Here is a 22,561-nt window from a genome sequence, read left to right as displayed (position 1 = left end):
ATTGGAAATATAAAAAAATATTAAAATAATGGCCATGTTAATCCATTTCCACTATCGTGTCCGATCGTGTCACCACAGTCACGCGGCCAAAATGGCGAGTGGACTCGGATCATGCCCTACATTGGGTCTGACCCATTTAAGGCCATTGAGATTGGAGCCCATAGCCTTTTCTACTTTTTCCAAAACTGTCCCCGACGCTCGGCTTCCCAAACAGGACCCTCTCGAAAATTTCGGGTTCTCTTTTCTTCCTCTTCTTTCGGATAATCGCGGCTCGCGGGAGTTGGTTCATGCTTGAGATCGTGATTTCCTTCTTCCTCTCCTTGTTCCTTTACTAATCTGTACGCGTTTTTGTTTCTTCCCGATCGATTAATTTCTCATTCTCATTCAAAATGGTTTCTCCTGTCAGTGTTCAAGAGTTCGGGCGGGGAATCGCTGGAGGACTCTCTGGTGAAGGTCGTCTTCCTCTTTCTTCCCAAGATTTTCTTATAGACTCTACGTTCTTTTGTTTTCGTGATGTTCGTTTTTCCTGCTTTTCGTGAACTTCTAGTTTTTGTTGTTTTCTAGAGTGATCTTGGGCTTTGTTTGCGCGAAAACGGTTGCTTTGAGATGGTTGGGAGTGAACGTACGTTAGGGTTTATCCTGGAAGAGAGTTTTTTTTTTTGTAAACTAAACTGGGGTTTGTTAGTTCTTCCTAAATGTGGAAGACGGCAAGTTTTGGTCCTAAAGGGTGTTTTTTTTTATGAACCCGCTTGTACGGGAAGCGGGGATCGGTGGGCATTTTGCCGAGTTGAACGTAGTGAGATTTCGCAACTTATCCCATTTTCCTGGATAAGTGAATGAAACCCAGTAAGTCTGAAGATTAGGGATTGTGTTGATGCATTGAGGTGATTTACTCTTGTTGACGTTGTTATCTCAAGCCGCTGAAGTTGTACCCTGTGAGAGTGACCCCAACTTCGAGCTACCCGTAGTCCTTTCCTGAAATTTTTGTGGGAGGGAATGCCATTTTGATTAAGTTGATCATGATGTTGGTTGCTATGAATATTAATAGGGAAAGTTTGTCTAGCTAAATATTAATTCAAGAAGCAGTTTAAGGTAGAAATAAGTGCTTTTTCTGACAGAGTACACCTCATTGTTTGTTATATGATCAATTTTGAAGTAGTTCGGATGCAGTGAGTTTTGGTTCTCGAGCTGATTTAGACTTTTGGTCTTCTTGGTTAAGCTTGATCAAGTTAGTGATTTTAGCATGCTTCCTGCTGAAACAATTGGGTATTGCTTGCACAGTGCACCTCTCCTCCCCTTACTGATTGTGGTTATTGATGTTCTAAAAGAAATTTTGTTTGCTTTGAAATGTCAATGTTAATTTTCATAGTAGTTCTTTCAGTTTCTTCAACTTGGTTGTTGATTTGTTTTTTTCCACCCCTGCTTTTAAGTAGGTCCTTTTCTGGAATCAGACTTGGCAACAAGTTTAGCAATGTTACCATGTCTATCCAGGTATCATGGATTGAACTTGTATGGACTTCATTTCACATGTTCTTTTAGTCCTTTTCCCCAGTTGTTTTGTGCTTCATCTTATATTTTAGCTAATAACTGTTGACTGTTATTGTTTTTTGGATTTGCAATTTGTGTGATATGGCAGGATTGTATCTTGATATAGTTGTTTGCAATATGGCCTCAAAAGGTCCTAGATCTAAGCTTGATCATGAGACCAGAGCAAGGCGCCAGAAGGTTAGTAGTCAACTTTTGTTTCCAAACTTGTACTTTAGCCACTGTTCTTTACTTAAAATTTCTGTTCTGCTGCTAATAATAGTATTTTTCTTTTTAATTTAATTGAGTATTAGTTTTACCTACTATGTCCTATCTGAGATAGCTGTACTAAATACCACCACTTATGTGCTGAGAACCAGCATATATTCTTCTAGATCCTATTTATCTCAAACTGTCTGCAATCTCAGATGTTGTTATGTTGCTAGCATCACATAGGCAAAATCCTATATGATTGGCTGATATGCTGTTCTGCTGTACCATTACTTTGACCCATGTTTGTCTTGAACTTATATAATTTTTTACGAGGGTAATGTCGTCATCTGTGTCTTACCTTTTCTGTTAACCATGCTATATCATTTGCTAATGAGCCAGGTTTGACAGTGCTTTCTGCTGCCTATGCATTTTTCTATTTAATTATATGAAATTGATCTAGTGCAGTTTTATTATGTAATTCACTTCTGTGAACTGAATCTTTGCTTTCTCTATGTTTTGCTGTCAGAGAAACTGTTTGTTGTCTTTTTCCTGATAACTTGTTTATTTGTTTGAAAGGAAAAATATTTCTCTAGGGATGCTCTAAATAAAACCATCAAAATCTTTTGTGAATCTTATGAAATGCTTAAATTGTAAAATACCTTCCTGACCTAATCCCTGACTCATACTGAAGCAAAGCGAGTTTAAGTGACAGCCCTCCACTCTCTGTGAAGCCTGCATGCAGAAGGCTAGTTTCTAATCTCATCAGGCCTCTCACATGCACTGCACTAGCCCTTACCTGACCAAAACATACCACCTAGACATCCTCTTTCTGCATCATGAAATCCAAACTTGGTGCCTATATCACAAAGATACCGGTGTGATCAGATGCATGACACAAGTTCAAGACTTGAGTGCATATATTTTTTGAAAAAATAGGACATGAGGGCACATATCTTTTATTTTTTAATCAATAAAAAGTATTTTTTAATATGTTAATATATAAAAATGCATCTTTATCAAAATATTGCTAAAATATTAACTATTGATAATAAGCTAATGTCTGTATGTGTCCAGCTGTTTTGTAGCATGTCACGTGGCCAAAACTGGCATGTTCTTGTGACATAGCTTTGATTTTGTGATGCTCATATTATATACATATGAAGAAGACTTCCTATTTTCCCAATACTTTATACTAACAGCCATTTGATTGATTTTTCTGCTGGTCCTTTTTGTTTTAATAATCATGTGCTCAGCAAAGATTTTATATAATTAATTTTCTTGCATTACAGATCTGTTCACTTTTATGTTTTTGCGTCTGATTTTTGTACTTATGCTTGTCTTTTCTCTTCCTCCTAATATTGTAGGCCCTTGACGCTCCTAGAGAACCTCCTCGTCCTAAAACACATTGGGATCATGTTTTTGAGGAAATGATTTGGCTGTCAAAGGTAAGTTATTATTTCTTCCATATATATATATGTGTGTGTGTGGCTGTGGCTGTGGACCTTGAACCTCAGCAAACACAAGGAAAGCCTCTCCTGCAATGTGAATATGCTTTAGTGGCAGCCTTGGCTACTAAATTGCCGCTGAAGGGTTTCTGAGCAGAATTGAAGCGTGCACTGTTGGATTGCATGTGATCCACTTTCACATGCTCATTTTCGTGCTCTAGGCTTAAGCGTACCTACACCCCATCAAATTGCCGCTGAAGGGTTTCTGAGCAGAATTGAAGCATGCACTGTTGGATTGCATGTGATCCACTTTCACATGCTCATTTTCATGCTCTAGGCTTAAGCGTACCTAGTACCTACACCCCATCAAATTGCCGCTGAAGGGTTTCTGAGCAGAATTGAAGCATGCACTGTTGGATCGCACATGCTCATTTTCATTCTCTAGGCTTTAGCATAGCTACACCTTTCCTTGTGTGTGTGCACACGTGCACATAAACACACATGCGTCTATATGTATTCATATAGTTTTCAGAAAAAGTGAACATGATATTGTGTGGGTCCGTTACTTAATACCTTAGTTGTCATAGGCCTAGGTGGGGCCTAGGCGGTACCCAAAATAAAAAAAATTAAAAAATAAAGAACATAATAAGAAACATGTATATGATATAAAATCAATCAATAATAAGCAATAGACAAATAATATGTCATTGAACATTGTAAAACAATTATATTACATAGCCTTAACCTGCCCAAACAAATTAAGAATAAATTAACAATTGAATAAACAGACCATACAAGTGATACAACTAAGAATGTGAACGAATAATACACAAAAAATAAAATCTTGCATGCAAAAATTAACAACAACAACAACAATAGACATAATACAAACAATAGACAAATAATGTCTTCTTCTTCTTCTTCTTCTCAACAATAGACATAATACAAGCAATATTCAAATAATATGTCTTCTTCTTATTGTTCTTATTCTTCTCAACAATAGACATAATACAAGCAATAGACAAATAACATGTCTTCTCTTTCTTCTTCTTCTTCTTCTACTCCTCGAAGAAGAAAACAAATGATGTCTTTAAATTTTTTTTTTTAAAAAAAGCCTCCCCACCGCCCAGACCTGGTCACCCAGGCAGTGGGGCTGCGCCTAGGCGCCGCCTTTGACAACTAAGCTTGATACCATAATTTGTTATATTGTTTTGTTGCAGGACTTTGAATCAGAGAGAAAATGGAAATTGACACAAGCTAAAAAGGTTGCTATACGAGCTAGTAAGGGCTTTCTTGACCAGGCCACAAGAGGAGAGAAAAAAGTGAAGGTGTGATTTCCCTTACTGGGCTGTAGGAATTAAATATATTGCTAATAAAGTCGTATTTTTCATGTTGGAAGTTGATGATTCTAACTAATTGACAATGAACCATGTGGTAGAATTGATTATGTTCCTGTGCTTTTCAGGAAGAAGAGCAACGGTTGCGTAAAATTGCTGCTAACATATCTAAGGATGTGAAAAAATTCTGGGTTAAAATAGAGAAACTGGCAAGTAGAACTCATTTATTTGTTTAGAAGGTCAGCTACATTGCGTCCTCATTGACATATTTTTTATGCATGTGACTCAGGTTCTTTACAAACACCAATTAGAGCTCGAAGAAAGAAAGAAAAAGGCTCTTGATAAGCAGCTTGATATTCTCTTAGGCCAGACTGAGAGGTAGCTTGATTTTATACATATTTTTCTGATTCTATTTTATATGTCAATAGGCCGTGTTTTGTAAGTTGGCTCTTCATCTCCTGCAGCTTTTTGTGTGGGATGAAGGTATGTGACAGGAGATGTCCTATTCCTGAATTGGCTTATTCGTCTCAGGTACTCTACAATGCTGGCAGAAAATCTCAGTGATAGGCCCTTACCATCTGAAGCAGTGCCTAGACATTCTGCAATTGGACAGCCTATTTATCAAAGCAAAGAAGGGGGTGAATCAAATGGGAGAGGTAGTTTTATGTAATGTCTCCTTATTTTGGAAAAAGGTGCAGAGATATCGTTGTTGCTCTCTCTCCTGCCATTTCAGAGCCATGTCTATGTCATGTGCTTTATGCAAATGGGATTGACATTTTTTTTTCGAACATTCATTCTGTTGATGGATTCATGGCTTTCTGAATTACTCATCTAAATAAATGAGTGTTTTGAATCCCTTTGATCTCCTGGTGGCTGTTCCAAACAACATTAACTTCCAGATGGATTGGCCACTTTCTTGTCTCTGTTTTTAGCATGTTTTGCTTGGTAAATTTTGTGAAATTTGCCTCCATATTACAGGATTTCAGCCAGACAATGTGGATGATGGTGATGATGCTGACTTCAGCATTCAATCAGATGATGAGTCTGTGAGTCTTTTCCTTACTAATACCATTGTCATATTGTATGCTCTTGCTTGACATGTTTCCATTTTTCAATAGGCAAGCTGGGGTTAGACAGACCCTTGCTAGTTCATGTTCTGAACTTATGTAATAGTTACGCCTATCCATAGGTAGTCGAACTGTCGTTTATGTTTCCACACACTGTCACTTAAGCTAATTCTCTAGCTTCATCATTGCTGGATTTTTGTATATTAACTAAATAAGCTCTTGCTTTACCATACTAGGATTTTGGGATAATGCTTGTGATGTTTATCCATGAATTCAAATTCATTTATCCTAATATGGAGAATTTATCACCGAGGGTGGAGCCCATTCTGGCTCAATCCTGGAGGGGTTTCCCATATAAAAAAAGTATGGAGAATTTGATATCTAGGACTTGAAATTGGGATTTTGTACCTTCTAGTGTAACATCATTTGCCTGACTTCAGAGGGCAGTGCACATCTGCATCATTTGCTTCCAACAGGAACCATGTAATTAAGTGTGTACTAAATCCATATCGCTGATAGAAGTATATACAAGTCATGTGCACATCACTAGCTGGTTGTTTGAAAATATTGTCCATCTTAAGGGTGTTGTTGAGTTGTGGGGTTTCTGGTTCAAATGAAAGACCTGGTGTTACTATTTTGCTGCTTCCTTTTTTGTGAATATTTCTCATATGTCCAGATGTATGAAATTAATAGCTCCTAGCACTATCAGATAATTATCTTTCTTGTTTGATTGCAAAATTCTGTGATGCTCCTTATCTTCACATCTTTGTGGTTGAGCAAAGGGCATTTTCATGTGTTGAAAAATTTGTTTCAGGAAGATGATGAACAAACCATTGAAGCAGATGAAGCTTTAATAACCAAGGAAGAACGCAGAGAAGAATTGGAAGCCTTGCAAAATGAGACCGATCTTCCACTTGAAGAGTTGCTAAAGCGCTATTCTATGAATCATGACAAATGTGAGATTCCATACGCCTTAGGAAAGCACTTTTCCCTTTTGTTTTCATAATAATAGAAAAGTTTACTTATCAGCAACTTTAATTCTAATACATATTGCCTAATTTAAAGTTTTCTTATGCTACACGTAATCGCTCTCAGTCAGCAGGGAAGGAAGCTCAAGCAGTGATGATGCTAAAATTATTAAGAAGGAACATGACCATATTGATGGTACTGAGCACATTTGAACCAGAGTTTTTCTAAGAGTAGGAACAGTGTGCACTGTGCACTAATTTCATCAATTATTTTGTTCCAGATTCTATTGACGAAGAGAATAAAAATTTGGGGTGCAACCTTCTTAAAAAGCAGCTCGAAGCTGACAATCTCAACATAGGCAATGGAGATATTCTCTCCTGTTCTAGGAAGATTGAGAGAAAGGATTCAACCTCTCTCACTGCCCTTCAGTTTGTGAGTAATGTTCTTTCCTCAAAAACAGGTCAATGCTTATGAAAAAATTTGGATTGCTTAACTTTTTTTATAACCACAGGGCCGAGACAGTGACGTGGGTCAGTTAGTACACAAAGAACCTCTTAACCAACTTCATTTTGAAGGTTCCAAAGTACAGGATGGAGAACCCCTTTCTCACATTTTTGGTGATGAGGTGCTAAATGCTTATGTTTGTATCATTATTCTGGCAAATCTACACATAAATGCATATGCAGCATAAAATCCATGGTAGATACACACACATATGGATTATGTTTCGAGAAGCTATTGTCTGAACACTTTGTGATAGTGCCAACATTGATGGATGGTTGTTGAGGAGCTTGTTCTTTTTGCAGGATGACAAGGATTATGTTATTCCTATTGGAGAAGAAAGAGTATGTTCTTTGCTTTCCTTCAATAAATAAAATAAACTATGTGAGCTTCAATTGTATTTCTCTTCTTGGGTGTTTGGTCCATATTGGCTTACTCACTATGCATAATTTAGTGGGGGCATAACCTCATCAACCAACTCTATGGTCCATCAGTAGTTGTTATTCTGGGTCCTTCTATTTCCAACAGACTCATATTTTCTTGCATATTCTTATGTACTCGTGAAAAACTGGTGCATATCAGATGAACTCGCTCTTGCTGCTTTAGCTTCAATAAGTGATCAAGATTCAGGTTCAGGCCCTCCATATTTACAGCATCTGCTATTATAAGAAATTGTGAGTGGACATGTAAACATCATTCCCAAATTTGTGATTATAAGAAATGCTGAGTGGACGTGAACATCATTGCCAAATTTGAACTTGCTTGTTGTAGGTCTTACGAAGCACTGCCTTCTTTGACTAAGAATCTAAAGTTATCCTTCCAATTTGCTCCATGAGCAAGGCCCTCCAGACAAAATGGTTACTTTTGTGTATGAGCAAAGCCTGTCGTTTTGTGAGTTATTTATGAGAAAATTGTTCATTCTAGGAGCTAGTAAACCCTATTTACTTTGATGAGGAAGCTAATGTTATCCTTGCAATGAAGGTGGTACTCCATGCTACAAACTGGATGAGCTGTATCATAAAAAATTGCTAATTTCACATCTATGTTCTACCCTCGGTATCTTACATTGTGTGTTATGGGCTCTTGACCATAGGCATAGGATCTCTGCAATCCTGTTCACTTTTTAAAATCATTTAGTATGCTGAGTACTGTGCTGTCTTTTGCTATTCACTTTTCTATTCTTCGAGTTAGCCATTTATGCGGTATATTCACAATGGTGGTCTCGTACATGTTTTGTGTTGCCTTTTAATGTGATTTCTTTGTGCTTTCTACTTTATTTATTATATTGAGTAAAGCTCACAAGGTAGTAGCGGATCTGCATGCATGATTCATTCATGTGCTGCTATGCAGTTTGCAAGCTTATATTCAGAGGCTGGCACTACACTTGACAGCTTCCTTCTCCATTGCTGGGAACACATGAGTTCATAAAATTTTATCATCATATTGATTTTGCTTCTTCCCCAATTAAGGGAAGTCCATGGACACCATACTTATTCTCCCATAATGTTGACCACCATCCTTTATCTTAATGGAGCTTCCACTATCATCAGGTATGCTCCATTAATGGTCCCAATTTCCTAATCCAAGGATACAGTGCTCCATTGGCTGCGATAAGATGCCAATCTACCCAATCTATTTTGTTGTCTTGGCCTGTTCCATTCCACGGGAAGGATGTACAGGTCTTTGGAAGCTTCTTTTCCACTTCTTTGAGCAGTAAAAAATGGGTAACAAATATGACTGAATGTAGAAAGTGACCATACCTCCTTTGTCACGATGATCATGCCAGCAGATGATAAGTATATAACCTTCCAGGGTTAGAGTTTGTTTTTAACCCTCTTTTCAACATTTATCCAATATTTGGAGTTTTTGCAAGGATAACTCTTCTTCCGATTTCATGTTGGATGTTACAAAAGCTTCCATCAGTCCAGATGTGAGTTGTTGAGGTATGGAAGTATGACCAGGACTGTAGCAGAAAATGCAGAAATGACTGCAAAAAGAAAAAGATCAATATAGAAGAAACAAGAAGCAAAGGCCATGATCAGAGTTACCGGAAGCTTCTTAGATAGGTTGGAAGCTCGCTTCCCGGAAACTTGCTTCGGAAGAGCGATACTCCTCGCTTCCAAAGCTTGATGAGAACCTCGATTCTCCCACGCTTTTCCTATGCTTTCCACGCACTTCATTTATTCATCTTATATGTTCTCTTACTCAACTTTTCATGTTTTTATGTGTTTTCTCTCACTCTTCTCACTTACTTCCATGTGCTTTCTCTAAATTGGTAATCATCATTTTTAGATTTTATTAAAAATTTAATTCTTGCACTAAAAAATAATGAAATTTAATATTAGTCACTTTTATTTTAGTTTTTATTTGTGTTTCATTATGATTCACATTCAATTATTATATATATTTTTTATTCCTCGCTTCCTGCTTCCTATACATTTTAAAATGCATCGCTTCTCGCTTCTGCTTCCCGAATAGTTTCCTGCTTCCGCTTCCTAGTCTGGCAACCTTGGCCATGATGATAATTCTACGTTTGTTTTTGCCTGCTATGGGAACTACATACCAGAAAGAGAAAGACTCTTCAAAACCTTTGATTTGAGAAGAAATTCATCTGTTTGATCCACAACCTATGTGGGAATTACAATATTTATGCTGGCTGCTATGTATATTCTCCCCTTGCTGCCTTTGATTGATAGAAGAACTATTCTTCTTAGATAGCAGTTGATTGGTCTGCATCTGTGCATGTTTTTTTGGGTTGGTTATATCCAATGTAAAGAAGCCAAGCATAAATATATAATAGCTCATCTACTTGCACTCCTCTATTTTGCTACAAGAACCAGAAAAAATCAGTGCATTCTTATAATGCCTTTTCCAACCTTCAAATGATGGAGCTACCTTGTTTAGGGTAGTTAGTGATCACAATCTCATCTTTACAAAGGGTGCACCATAATGAGAGGTTTTTTTCAAAGAGACTAGTGCAACCATTTATTTTTCAATTAATGTGCTTTGTGGTCATTTTATATCTAAATTGATGAGGTTTGCTAGCTATGCATTTGATGCCTTGTTTTTCCTTTTATGCTTTGACATAATTCTGTAAGATGGCATTGCTGAGCTGTTACTAATTAGACTAGAAGTATTTTACAGGCAAATCTATTATAGAGAGATTTTACTGTGTTATAAGGATATTGCGAGTATTCTGCTTCATACCTTTATTTTTCCAGAGTAGTTATCATTTCAATTATTTATGCTTTCATAAATTTTTATAATAATCCGCTGTATATGGCCTTGCTTTTCTTCAAAACTTTATCATGTTCTCATAACTGGTTTTATTCCATTGATGATGTATAGGATGATGAGGCAACATTGGATGAGGAGGAAGAGCTGGCCAAATCTGAAGCAAATGATCCTTTAAGTGAAGTGAGGATCATCTTATTTTTTGTTCAAATCTCTTGCTTTTTGGCACTCTCTCCTCTTTATATATATGAGTGGTGGGAACATGCTAAATGAGTTTTTTTGTTTTTTCATGGTTCTGACCCTATAGATGTGTTTGGCACGGTCCGTTTACTAGGAATCCACACCTGAATCATGAGTTTTCGATGAAAAAATGATATTTGGAGCCCCAAAAATTTAGAAAGATTTTGGGCCTTTGATTTTTCGAATCTTATAAAAACCCACGAAGCATAAGATATTGATATCCAACAAATGCCAAATAATTTAAAAATAATCTAAATTCTTAAAATAAAGTGCTAAAATTAATAGCAAACATGTATCCAACATAAAATTAATCAACAACAAATGCACGAAGCATATGATATTGCTATTGTCAAGCATAGTAAACATGTTATATTATAAAACCTGCCCAAATATTATTAAGATTAATCAACAAATGCACAAAGTACAAAATACCACTATCGTGAATCATGTTAAACCTGTTATATTACAAAACCTGCCCAAAAATTAAGAAGAATTGAATAAAGAAGCAAACAATTGCCAATATCAACAAAAGCTTTGAAATTTAAACATAATCTAAATTCTTAAAACACAGATACACACAAAATCAAAGGAATCTTTTCTGTTCTTCCATTAAAAGATGGACAAGTTGAGTATGACAAAAAGGTGGCACCACATTCAATTCATACAATGATGTCATGATTATTGCACTACGGATAGTGCTTGTGAAAATTAAAATGATGCAACAAAAAGTAATGTGCAAGAAAAAAAGACATATTTGACAATCTATGAATTAGTAACAACAAAATTGTCCATAACAAGCATAATATGATAGAGCCACTGAAAGAATAGCTTCAGTACATGGACAATCATCCATGCATAAAAAAATTTCAGATATTAAACTGTCATTTACAGCAAAAAGGACAATTGGTTGCAGAGAAAGAGAGAAGAAGAAGAAGAAGAATTGGCGGAGGAAGGGGGAGAGAAGAAGAAATATAAGAGGCGGAGGAAGGGAGAAAGAAGAAGAAATATAAGAGGCAGAGGCGTACATGGAGAAATGACGGCTGGCGAGGGCGTAGGGTGTGAGAGAGAGAGAGGTTTCTAAACCTCCTGCTATTTTATCATAAAATGAAAAAAACATTAAACGGAACTACCCTCGTGCCTAGGCGAGGGCAGTTTAAGCGCCGACTAGGCCCCTAGTCGGTGCCTTTGACTACATATATATAAACAAACTAACAAAATTGACATATACAATTTTTATACACAGTCAATTAATTAAAAAAAACCTAGTCATTATGAAGAAGAAGAAGAAACAAGGGCAAAAAAAGGATGGAAGAAGAAGAGCCGAAGAAGAAAAGGAACAAGGAAAGAAGAAAAAGAAGGGAACAAGAAAAAGAAGAAGAAAGAAGAGAGGAAGAAGAAGAAGAACAAAAGAAGGGAAGAAGAAACAAAAGAAGAAAGAAGAAAGTGAAAAGAAGAAGAAGAAGGAGAAGAGACGAAAGAGAGGGGGGGGTATATATATACCTCTTTTTCTTCTTTCAGTAGGATAGAGAGAAAGTGTCCTAAACCATTGGGCCTCCCCCCTTTTCTTTTCTTTTTTATGTATTAGATTTGGGTCAAACGGGAGCTTTGGCCCCCATTTTACTCAATCAGTTTGTGGCATGCTCAGCCTGAGGCGTGCCTCGCCTCGAGGTGTACGCCTCAAGGCCTAGGAGTATGACACCTCTGTTAGATTTTATAAAACCAGAGTTTCATCATGCGTGAAGGGTGAAAAACAGAGAGAGAGAAGGAGCTGCAGAGAAAACCATATTCCTCAATACAGGAATCGGCTAGTGAACCTTTCATTATATGCTATTACTGATACAAAGATTTTAGGGTACCAAAATACCCTTTACAACAGAATATAATAACCCATGTGCCATTAATGAAGGAATATAATATAACGGTGATCACAGTCATGGGTTTGGATCCTGACCCGTGACTTGTGACCCAAAACACGTCTTTTCACCCTCCCTCAAGTTGTGCATGGTTTTGAACCATGAACAACTTGCCTTTTAATATCCAAAACTTGTTTTTAGTCAATCCTTTTGTGAATATATCAGTCACTTGATCAGTAGTCCGTACAAATTCAGGCTCAATCTCCTTCTCTTCTATCGTTTGTCTCATAAAATGTTTATCTATTTTGATGTGTTTGGCACGACTGTGATAAATGGGATTAAAGGACATATTGATGGCACTTTGATTATCACATAAAAGGAGGGATCGAGAGATCGATTCTCCCACTTCTGTTAGTAAGTGCCTAATCCAGGTAGCTTCAGCAGTAGCGGCTGCCATTGACCTATACTCGGCTTCTGTACTTGATCTAGCAACAATCTTTTGTTTCTTACTACTCCAGGATACCAAATTCATCCCAACAAACACACAATAGCTGGATACAGATCTGCGTTCATCTGGATCTCCTGCCCAGTCTGCATCCGTATAGACAATAATTTCATGTTCATTTTGCTCATTTGTCCTTTTTCTATACAAAAGGCCATCTCCAACCATTCCCTTCAAGTACTGAAGTATCCGTTTAACTGCTTCCATATGTCGTTCACGCGGCTCATGCATGAACTGAGAGACCTGATTTACTGACTAAACAATATCAGGTCTAGTGAAAGTAAGATATTGCAACATGCCTATTATGCTACGATATTTTGTAGGATTTTCATATAGATCTCCATTTTAAGAGCTGAGTTTCTGGTGAAGGACGCTAGGAGTTCCCAAGGGTTTGCAATCTTTCATACCTGCCTTAGTGAAAACATCAATAGTGTACTTATGTTGGGTGAGAGTCATTATTCCTTCAGAAGTACTGTCAACTTCAACTCCAAGTAAGTATCGCAGTTTCCCAAGATCCTTCATTTTGAATCTCTGATTCAAGAGATGTTTGACCTCCTCAATATGAGCTTTGGAATTACCTGTGATGACAATATCATCCACATATATTAACAGTAGAGTGACCACATCTTGGTTCTGGAATATAAACAAGGAATGGTCAAGGAGAGATCGCCTAAAACTATATTTTTGTATTTCAAGAAAGAAACTATCAAACCAGGAACGGGATGACTGCTTCAATCCGTATATCGCTCTTTTTAATTTGCATACGTATTTTGTAGGATTGCCTTCTGCATAGCCAATGGGTTGTTCCATGTATACTTCTTCCTTCAAATTTCCATGGAGAAAAGCATTTTTGACATCAAGTTGACTAATTGTCCACTGATGTTCAACCGCTAAAGATAGTATGACTCTTATTGTCCCCATTTTTACAACTGGACTAAAAGTCTCATCATAATCCTGTTCTTGCTTCTGTGTAAATCCTTTTGCGACAAGTCTCGCCTTGTACCGTTCTATAGTCCCATCCAGTTTGTATTTTATTTTGTACACCCATTTCGACCCAACAACATTTTTGTCAGGTGGTCTGAGAACAACATCCCAGGTACGACATTCATGTAGAGCCTCCATTTCTTCATTCATAGCTTCAACCCATCTTTTAAAATTTGCTACTTGAGAAAAAGTTGTGGGCTCATCTTCCTTGCTCAAGGCAGTTAGAAAAAGTTGGAAGTCCAATGAGAAATTTTCATAATTGACCCATCTTTCTATCGAATGACGAGAGCGGGTAGGTCGACTAACCTCATAGGTAGGAGTGGATGTAGAAGGTGTATCCATTTCCTGATTAAAGTTAGTGGGTGCATCCCTTTCTCGTCGGGTATAAACAAGACCTTTATACCTTTCTGGACCCAAGAATGACTCTGTACTCTCCTGTGCAATCAGCCTATCTACAGACATAGACCCTTTATCCTTCTGATCACAATCTGAAGAACAAATATTACTAGTGCCGGAGAAAAGTTCAGAATTCTACCAAGGATGATAGACCTCAACTTTGGAATTTGATTAAGAAGCAATGCATCGATGATCAAAATTCAATTCATCGAAGATAACATTTCTTGATATTTTGATGCGCTTGCTCATGAGATCATAGCACCTGTATCCTTTATAGTCAGCTGCATATCTCACAAACCTGCACTTTAAGGCCTTGTCCTGAAACTTATGTCTCATTGAACTGTCAATATGAGCATAACATACACAACCAAACACGCACAAATCATGATAGTTGGGCTGAACTTCAAATAGGGAAAAGTAAGGAGATTTGTTCTCCAAAACAGTCATGGGCAAACGATTTATCACATGGACTGCTGAAAGGCTTTTGTCCACAAAGTAATCGGAAGATTACTATCATGTATCATACTCATTGCACTCTCAACAATATGACGATGCTTCCTTTCAGCAATCTCATTCTACTGAGGTGTATGAGGGCAAGACACCCTTCTCTTTATTCCATTACCTTGAAGAAAGTTAGTAAAATCACTTGAAGAGAATTCACCTCCTCCATCACATTGGAAACAAAGAATGTTTTCAGAAAATTGATTCTTGACAAAGGTGTGAAATTTTTGAAACAACTTGAAGGTCTCAGACTTGTGTTTCATAAAGAAAATCCAAGTATAACGAGAATAACTGTCAACAAATATAAGATAATATCTAATTTCAGATAAAGAAGCAACTGGGGCAGGCCTCCGAACATCATAACAAATAATCTCAAAGGGTCTTGAAGCTCTTTTATTGATAGAATGAAGAGGTAAAATATGACTCTTACATAAGAGACAACTGGAACATTTGTTGTCATTGATATTTATTCTTAGACTAGACTTGGAAATGAGGTTATTTGAAACAAGTTTCTCAATGAAACTGCTACTGCAATGACCTAAACGACCATGCCAAAGATTTGGCTTATTGGATTCAGAGACACTAAAAACACATGTAGGAACCACTGAGGACGATGATGAGGAGAGCTTTAAGTTTGGGTCAACAGGGCGAACACGAGCGAAAGGATCTTCTTGGAAAACATACATATTGCCTTGTCGTTTTTGACAAAAACAGAAGAGGGAGTAAATTCAACTGAAGCATTGACATCATTAACAAGCTTGGAAACAAAAATAATATTTTTCTTGATGTTGGGAGCATAAAGAACCTTTGAAAGATTGAGAGAGGACTTTGTCATGGGTATAACAAAATTTCCAATATGAGAGATAGGATGGTGGTATCCATCCCCAGTGACTATACTATTTCTACCAATGTAAGGAACGACGTTTAGGAGCTTATCTGCATCACCAGTAACATGAGTCGCTGCCCTAGAGTCCACATACCAAGTACCTTCCTCATTCTGTTTCTGGTTTAATCATGCCAGTGCTGACAATCACAACTCTTTTGCTTCTTCGCTGGCCTTTATGTTGTTTGTTCCTCTCTTTGCTTTAGTCTGTGCTGACTTTCCTTTATTTAGGGGATTAAACCAACAATTAGCTTTGATGTGCCCCTTTTTGTTACACAGAAAACAAGTAGGGATTGGCCTCTGTCGCTGTGAGTTGGGATGTATGTTGGGTGTAGGTAATAGCCCACGACTTCCTTGTCCACTTCTTCCTTGTCCTCCTCTTCCCTTAACATCATAATTTCCTCGTCCTCGTCCATAGGCTACCCCTATGGCAAGGACCTCTCGCGTCCTTGCATGCATATGTGATTCTTCAGAAAACCCTTTCAAGTTCATTTCATATTGAAGTAGTTTTGCATGCAGGTCTTCAAATCTAGGCAGATCAGGTAGACACAACAAGTAACAATCATGTGATAGTCAGGCCGCAATCCACTCAGAGTTTGTTGTACCATATCTTTATCAGTCACACACCCAACCACTGCTAATTGATCTGTGATGATCTTCATTTTGTTTAAGTATTCCATGATAGTCATGGAATCCTTTCTTAATATCTGAAATTCTCTTTTAAGAAATACAATCCTGGCCTGAGAAACCTGTGCATATGTCTGAATTAGTCTCTCCCAAAGTTGCATGGCAATGCAGTCATCTGGAATTGCCACAAGCACCTCTTGTGACAATGTAGAGGTAATGTAAGCAACTAGCGCCTGATCTCTTTTCATCCAAGCCACAAATTTTGGATTTCTAACATATATTGTGGTAGATGCTCCTTTATTGTCCTTTTCCTCACGTGATATAAACTCTGGAGGAACTGGAACAGATCCATCCGGATGTCCAGAAAGATCCTGACTCCTAATGAAAGGAATGATCTGCCTCTTCCAAGTCAGGAAATTGGAATTGTTTAATTTTTCAGACACGAGTTGACTAAGAAAGCTTGAAGAAAGGCCAGACTGAGAAGGAAATGAATCCATGTTTTATGATAAGAATAGGGAGAATGTGTCCAGCACACAACCCTATAAAAGCTAAGAAATCAGTATATAGAAAGACAACTTTCAACTTCAATGAAATTCCCACGGCTTTTTTTTTGCTGCTGCTAACAGAATAGTCACGTAGATGACTAAAAAAAAAGAACAACTGGAACTTCCCTTTTTTTTGCAGAATAAACTATACCAGGCTATGTGAAGAACGATAAACAATAATTGAGAAGAAAACTGAAAATAAACCAAATCTGGTATCTAATTTAGATGGAGTATTGAATTCTGATCAAAATCGTAATTATCCATATGTGAATAAAATAAGGAAGATATGAATAAAAGAAGGTAGTCAATAAGTACGAAAATTTAAGAGAAACACATAAATGAAGCTCAAACCCGATTTTGATTTAAAAACATTCAAGGATAAAGATGATGAAAATGTGAAACAATAGATGGAGTCAAATCTGATTAACAAGGAGAAAAATGAGGTTAATAGACAGTCGATTACCTGATCAGATTTGATTCTGATCAACAAGTTGATTTAAAACCAAACTGAGATTAAAAAAGACTACACAAAAACTTTCAATGACCGAAAAACGTGATCAAAATATGAATCTCATCAGATTTGATCAAGATGGGTTACCAAAGTGCTCCACACACACAGATAAGGGGTACCGAAGGAGCGAGATCACTGGAGACGGAGCGTAACGATGACGTCAACGACGATGACAATGATGAGAGAGAGAAGTTCAGGCAGGGAGAAGAGATTTACAGGAAGAAGAAGAGATTAACAGGAAGAAGAAGAGATTAAGAAATCGATTTTCCGACTTGTGAGGCTAAACAATCTTTTAGATGTACCTATTTGGAAGCAATCCCAGATCCAACTCTACTGTGGCTTTGATACCATGTTAGATTTTATAAAACCAGAGTTTCATCATGCGTGAAGGGTGAAGAACAGAGAGAGATAAGGAGCTGCAGAGAAAACCAGATTCCTCAATACAGGAATCGGCTACTGAACCTTTCATTATATGCTATTATTGATACAAAGATTTTAGGGTACCAAAATACCCTTTACAACAAAATACAATAACCCATGTTCCATTAATGAAGGAATATAATATAACGTTGATCACGGTCACGGGTCTGTACCCTGACCCGTGACCCAAAACACGTCTTTTCAACCTCGAGTCTTTTGCACTACTCATGCACGCCTCAAGGCGAGACATGCTTTTTGCGCCTTGAGGCATGTTTTTAACAACACTGATCCAAGGTTTGATCCTTAGCAAACAAACCATCCTAAACATATCTTTGTGGTTAGAAGAAGAAGAAATGAGGGAAGAAAAAGAAGTATGGAAGAAGAAGAAGAGCTGAAGAAGAAAAGGAAGGAGGGAAGAAAAAAAACGAAGGGAACAAGAAAAAGAAGAAGAAAGAAGAGAGGAAGAAGAAGGACAAAAGAAGGGAAGAAGAAACAAAAGAAGAAAGAAGAAGGTGAAAAACAGAAGAAGAAGAAGAGACAAAAGAGAGAGAGAGGGGGGGGGGTACATACCTCTTCTTCTTCTTTCGATAGGAGAGAGAGAAAGTGCCCTAACCCATTGGGCCTCCCCCTTTTCTTTTCTTTTTTATGTATTAGATTTGGGTCAAACGAGAGCTTTGACCCCCATTTGACTCAATCAGTTTGAGGCATGCTCGGCCTGAGGCGTGCCTCGCCTCGAGGTGTACGCTTCAAGGCCTATAAGTCTGACACCTCGGGCCTTTTGCGCTACACATTCACGCCTCAAGTTGAGACATGTTTTTTTGTGCCTGGAGGCATGTTTTTAACAACACTTATCCAAGGTTTGATCCTTAGCAAACAAACCATCCTAAACATATCTATGTGGTCAGATTGAGTCGATAAAGCTTGAACCATGAGTTCCAACTCAATAATTCCATATAATTTTGTGCCTTCAATGTTAATATATGTTAAGCTATATATATCTATAACTATGTAAACCGAAATACCCATCAGGGGTATTTTGGTCTTTTCATCGAATAGGCATCAGCCCATTAGGGACTGACATTTTATTTCTTTTTGTATTTTCTTTTCTTGTATTTTTATTTCTTTTTTTGCTTTTTTGACTTTTGTCGTGAAAGGGACAGCTCCATGTGGCTGTTGGAGCTACCCCATGAGTTCCAGCTCAATAGTTCCATATAATTTTGTGCTTTTCAATGTTAAGCTATATATATATGTATATATAAACCAAAATACCCATAAGGAATATTTTGGTCTTTTCATTGAATAGGCGTCAGCCCATTAGGGACTGACATTTTATTTCTTTTTGTATTTTCTATTCTTGTGTTTTTATTTCTTTTTTTGCTTTTTTGACTTTTGCCATGAAAGGCACAACTCCATTTGGCTGTTGGAGCTGCCCCAATGGCTACATGGGGCTGCCCCCTTGGCCTTCTCATTGTATTATAAATAGGGATGGCAGTGGACCGGGGGAAAGCGGGGCCCCGCCCCGCCTCGCCCCGTTTGGACCGGGGATGAAGGGTATGAAACGGGGATGGAGGCGGGGACGAAGGTTAAAATCCATCCTCGTCCGGGGGTGGAGGCGGGGATGGACGTGCACTTTTCCCCGCTCCGTCCCCGCCACGATCCCCGCCCCGACCACTTTTCCCCGCAATATCCCCGCCCTGCCATGCCTCATACCTGTTTGAACCGGGGATGGAGGACATGAAACGGGGATGAAGGTGGGGGTGGGGGATAAAATCCATCCCCGCCAAGGAGGCGGGGCGGGGGTGGAGGATAAAATCTTGAGGGGGGGCGGGGGTGGAGACCTTGTCCCCCGCCTCGCCCCGCCCCATTGCCATCCATAATTATAAATAGGCCATTTTGGCCTTGTATTCCTTCAACTCATTTTTTAGTGTCTATGTAATAACAAATTTATTAGACCTTTTGTGGGTGGTTTGATGATTCAATCAAGTATTCTACTTGATTGAAAGTGTGTTCTTGCATGTTTATTGGATTCAATACATTTCATTACATGGTATCAAAGCTTTGGTGATCCAAAATCAATTTTCAGAGGAAAGATCATGACAATATTCAGAGGAGGATTGTGAGCTTAACGGATACAACAAACCGTGGATTGTTGCATCGGGAAGCATGCCATCTCTCAAGCAAGTCTTGTATTACTTTTTCTTTTTCTCTCTCTTTCTCTTCTTCTTCCTACTCTCTCTTTCTCTACCCTCTCTCTTCGCATTGTAAAGAAATGGAGAATGAGAGGGAAGTAATAGTCTCCATTCTCGTATGCCTAAACGATACAAATTATGTGATGTGGGTATCTATAGTAAAACACAAAATATGGAAAAACAAACTATGGGGTTTGGTGGATGGTACCAAAAAAGCGCCTAAGCTCATTCTTACAAAAATTGAGAATGGGAAGGAAGTTGCCCTTCAAGGAGAGAAAATGGGTAAAGCAGTTTTCGACTATGAAAAAAGATGGAAAGAGTGGAGGATGGGTCATTCCAAAATAATTGGATGGCTCATCAATAGTGTGGACATCCACAAATGTTTTAGCTTAGCGAAATTTGATTTCGCTACTGATGCGTGAAAATATTTTAAAGATATGTATAGTCTTACAGATATTGCACACATATGCAATGTTCAAAACAAAGTGAGAACCATGACTCAAAGAGAGATGAACATTAAGGAATGCTACAATTCACTCTCTCTTCTTTGGGATGAATTGACTCTTCTTAAGCCAAAATTGCATTGCCCACAAGATGTAGAACTCCGTAAAAATCAGATTAAAACAGAGCATTTCTACCAATTTATTAATGAGCTTAGACCCGAATTTGAAGGAACCAAGTTAGCTCTCCTTCATAAAGGAGGTATTTCTTTCATAGTGGAAACTCTTGAAGAATTGACTATAGAGGAAAATAGATTGAAGAAGCCTTCCGTTTTAAAATATGAATAATTCGTGATTGCCATGTCAAAGCCTGCTAATCATACTAGAAGCTACAAACCTCTTCATTTTGTAAAAAAGTGAGAATGAAAGAAACACCAACAACTATAAAAGGAATGACAAGAGGGATGGTCATAAATACAAAAAGGTAAAAAGATAATTTGTTATCATTGTTACGAACGTGGACATATCAAGCCTTTTTGTCTCAAAAGAAAGAAGGATGATCATAAAGAAGATAAAAGAGTTGCTTCGGTTGAAATGAGTGATATAGACAACTCCAAATGCATTAGCTCGCTCTCTTTGGCTCAACGTATGGAGGCACTACAACCCATGCTTAAAGCTCAAACTTCCTTCTTTTCGGAAGCAACCATATCTACAAGTGTTGACCATAGTAAGACCTCTTGGATCATTGACTTCGGTGCTTCTTTTCATTTGACACCAAATGAGTCCATATTGTCCGAATGTAAGTTTAAGTCAATTGATTCTTATGTTTCAACTACTGATGGAACATCCTTGAAAATCAAAAGTTTTGAGATTTTTCAAAAACATTCAATCTTTTACATACCAAATATTAGAGTAGTACCATAATTAAATTTAAATCTTTTATCCATTTCTCAAATTACAGGCTATGGTTGCAAAGTATTGTTTTCATCTAATGAATGTCTAATAAAGGATCTCCAGTCCGGGAAGACGATTGAGCGAGGCCATAGAAGAAGAGATCTCTATGTCGTGGACAATCTTGAGTTACCAAAACAACCGTTTTGTAATTTTGTGGAAAAGGAAGATATAAAAATTTGGCACAAAAGACTAAGACATCCTAGTGTGACCTAATTACACTTGTTTCCATTTCTTTCAAATTATAAAAAAAAAAGATTTTGTCTGTGAAGATTGCAATCTTGGCAAAATAAAGTCTTTGCCCTTTGGACCAAGTCATTTTATAACTAAGAACCCATTTGAGTTAGTACATTCGGATGTATGGGGACCATTTCCAGTCGTATCTAAAGGAGAGGTATCCTACTATGTTGTGTTTGTAGATGACTGTAGTAGACATTGTAATGAAAATAACGGAAGCACTAAAAAACCAAAGAACTCTTTAAAAGAGTCAAGCGAAGAGCCAAGAACACAAGCACGTGAAGTGCACAAATAACCCACTAAGGGGTAAAATGCCTAAAAGGCAAAAATGTATTGAAAAGAGAGAGAAAGTGGACTGAAAACTCTTACATTTACAAGAGGGAAAACTCTCTATTTATAGGAGAGCAAAAAGAAATTGAGAGGGACCACAGGGGGCCTCCCTTCTAGTCGTCGGGAGCCCCAACGGTCATAAATGTGATCGTTGGGGCCCCAACAACTAGATAGGTGGGGCTCCTTGGTAGTCCTATTATAAAAAGAAAATAAAAATAAAAGAAAAATAAAAGAAAAATAAAAAAGAACAAAAAAAGAGAAAAAAACAAAAACTTAAAATGGAAAAGTATAGGGAAATTTACCAAAATACCCTTATTGGGTATTTGGATGTACAGAAAAAGGAAAAAGATATGTATATATATATATACATATATATATATACATATATATATATACATATTTTAACATGCCTCCTCAAACTTTACGGGGAGAAGACCGAAAGTGTATATATATATATATATATTTATATATACATATTTTAACATGAGATGAATCGTGACTTCATCCGCAAGATTCAAAAGAAAGAAATTGCAGAGGCTTTGAAAAAAATGAAATCAAGAAGGGCAGTTGGCCGAGATGGTATACCTATCGAGGCTTGGAAATGCTTGGGAGAGAAAGGTTTAGAATGGTTGACAAATCTTTTTAACAAGATTTGGCGGACA

At 37.6% G+C, this 22,561-nt stretch overlaps 1 protein-coding gene across 1 annotated transcript in view; it reads left to right on the top strand.

Moving 5' to 3' along the window:
- The first annotated feature begins 275 nt into the window (after positions 1 to 275).
- LOC149834057 (protein PHOTOPERIOD-INDEPENDENT EARLY FLOWERING 1-like) overlaps positions 276 to 22,561 on the top strand; it is a 75,389-nt gene continuing 53,103 nt past the window's right edge. Inside the window, exons 1-17 of the mRNA XM_090009273.1 lie at positions 276 to 299; positions 407 to 453; positions 1,434 to 1,491; positions 1,637 to 1,725; positions 3,102 to 3,182; positions 4,403 to 4,510; positions 4,648 to 4,728; positions 4,809 to 4,897; positions 5,051 to 5,175; positions 5,498 to 5,565; positions 6,401 to 6,542; positions 6,682 to 6,750; positions 6,836 to 6,987; positions 7,067 to 7,195; positions 7,362 to 7,400; positions 7,897 to 7,947; positions 10,405 to 10,473. Coding sequence (XP_089865399.1) covers positions 1,666 to 1,725; positions 3,102 to 3,182; positions 4,403 to 4,510; positions 4,648 to 4,728; positions 4,809 to 4,897; positions 5,051 to 5,175; positions 5,498 to 5,565; positions 6,401 to 6,542; positions 6,682 to 6,750; positions 6,836 to 6,987; positions 7,067 to 7,195; positions 7,362 to 7,400; positions 7,897 to 7,947; positions 10,405 to 10,473 — 1,263 coding nt within the window. The 5' untranslated portion in view covers positions 276 to 299; positions 407 to 453; positions 1,434 to 1,491; positions 1,637 to 1,665. The remainder of the gene's footprint in view (positions 300 to 406; positions 454 to 1,433; positions 1,492 to 1,636; positions 1,726 to 3,101; positions 3,183 to 4,402; positions 4,511 to 4,647; positions 4,729 to 4,808; positions 4,898 to 5,050; positions 5,176 to 5,497; positions 5,566 to 6,400; positions 6,543 to 6,681; positions 6,751 to 6,835; positions 6,988 to 7,066; positions 7,196 to 7,361; positions 7,401 to 7,896; positions 7,948 to 10,404; positions 10,474 to 22,561) is intronic.

This window comes from Nuphar pumila, chromosome 6 (genome assembly GCF_984573655.1).
Source record: "Nuphar pumila chromosome 6, dmNupPumi1.hap1.1, whole genome shotgun sequence".
Lineage (NCBI taxonomy): Eukaryota > Viridiplantae > Streptophyta > Magnoliopsida > Nymphaeales > Nymphaeaceae > Nuphar > Nuphar pumila.
The sequence above is the reverse complement of the archived record's forward strand: the minus strand, read 5'-3'. Positions and strand labels throughout refer to the sequence as shown.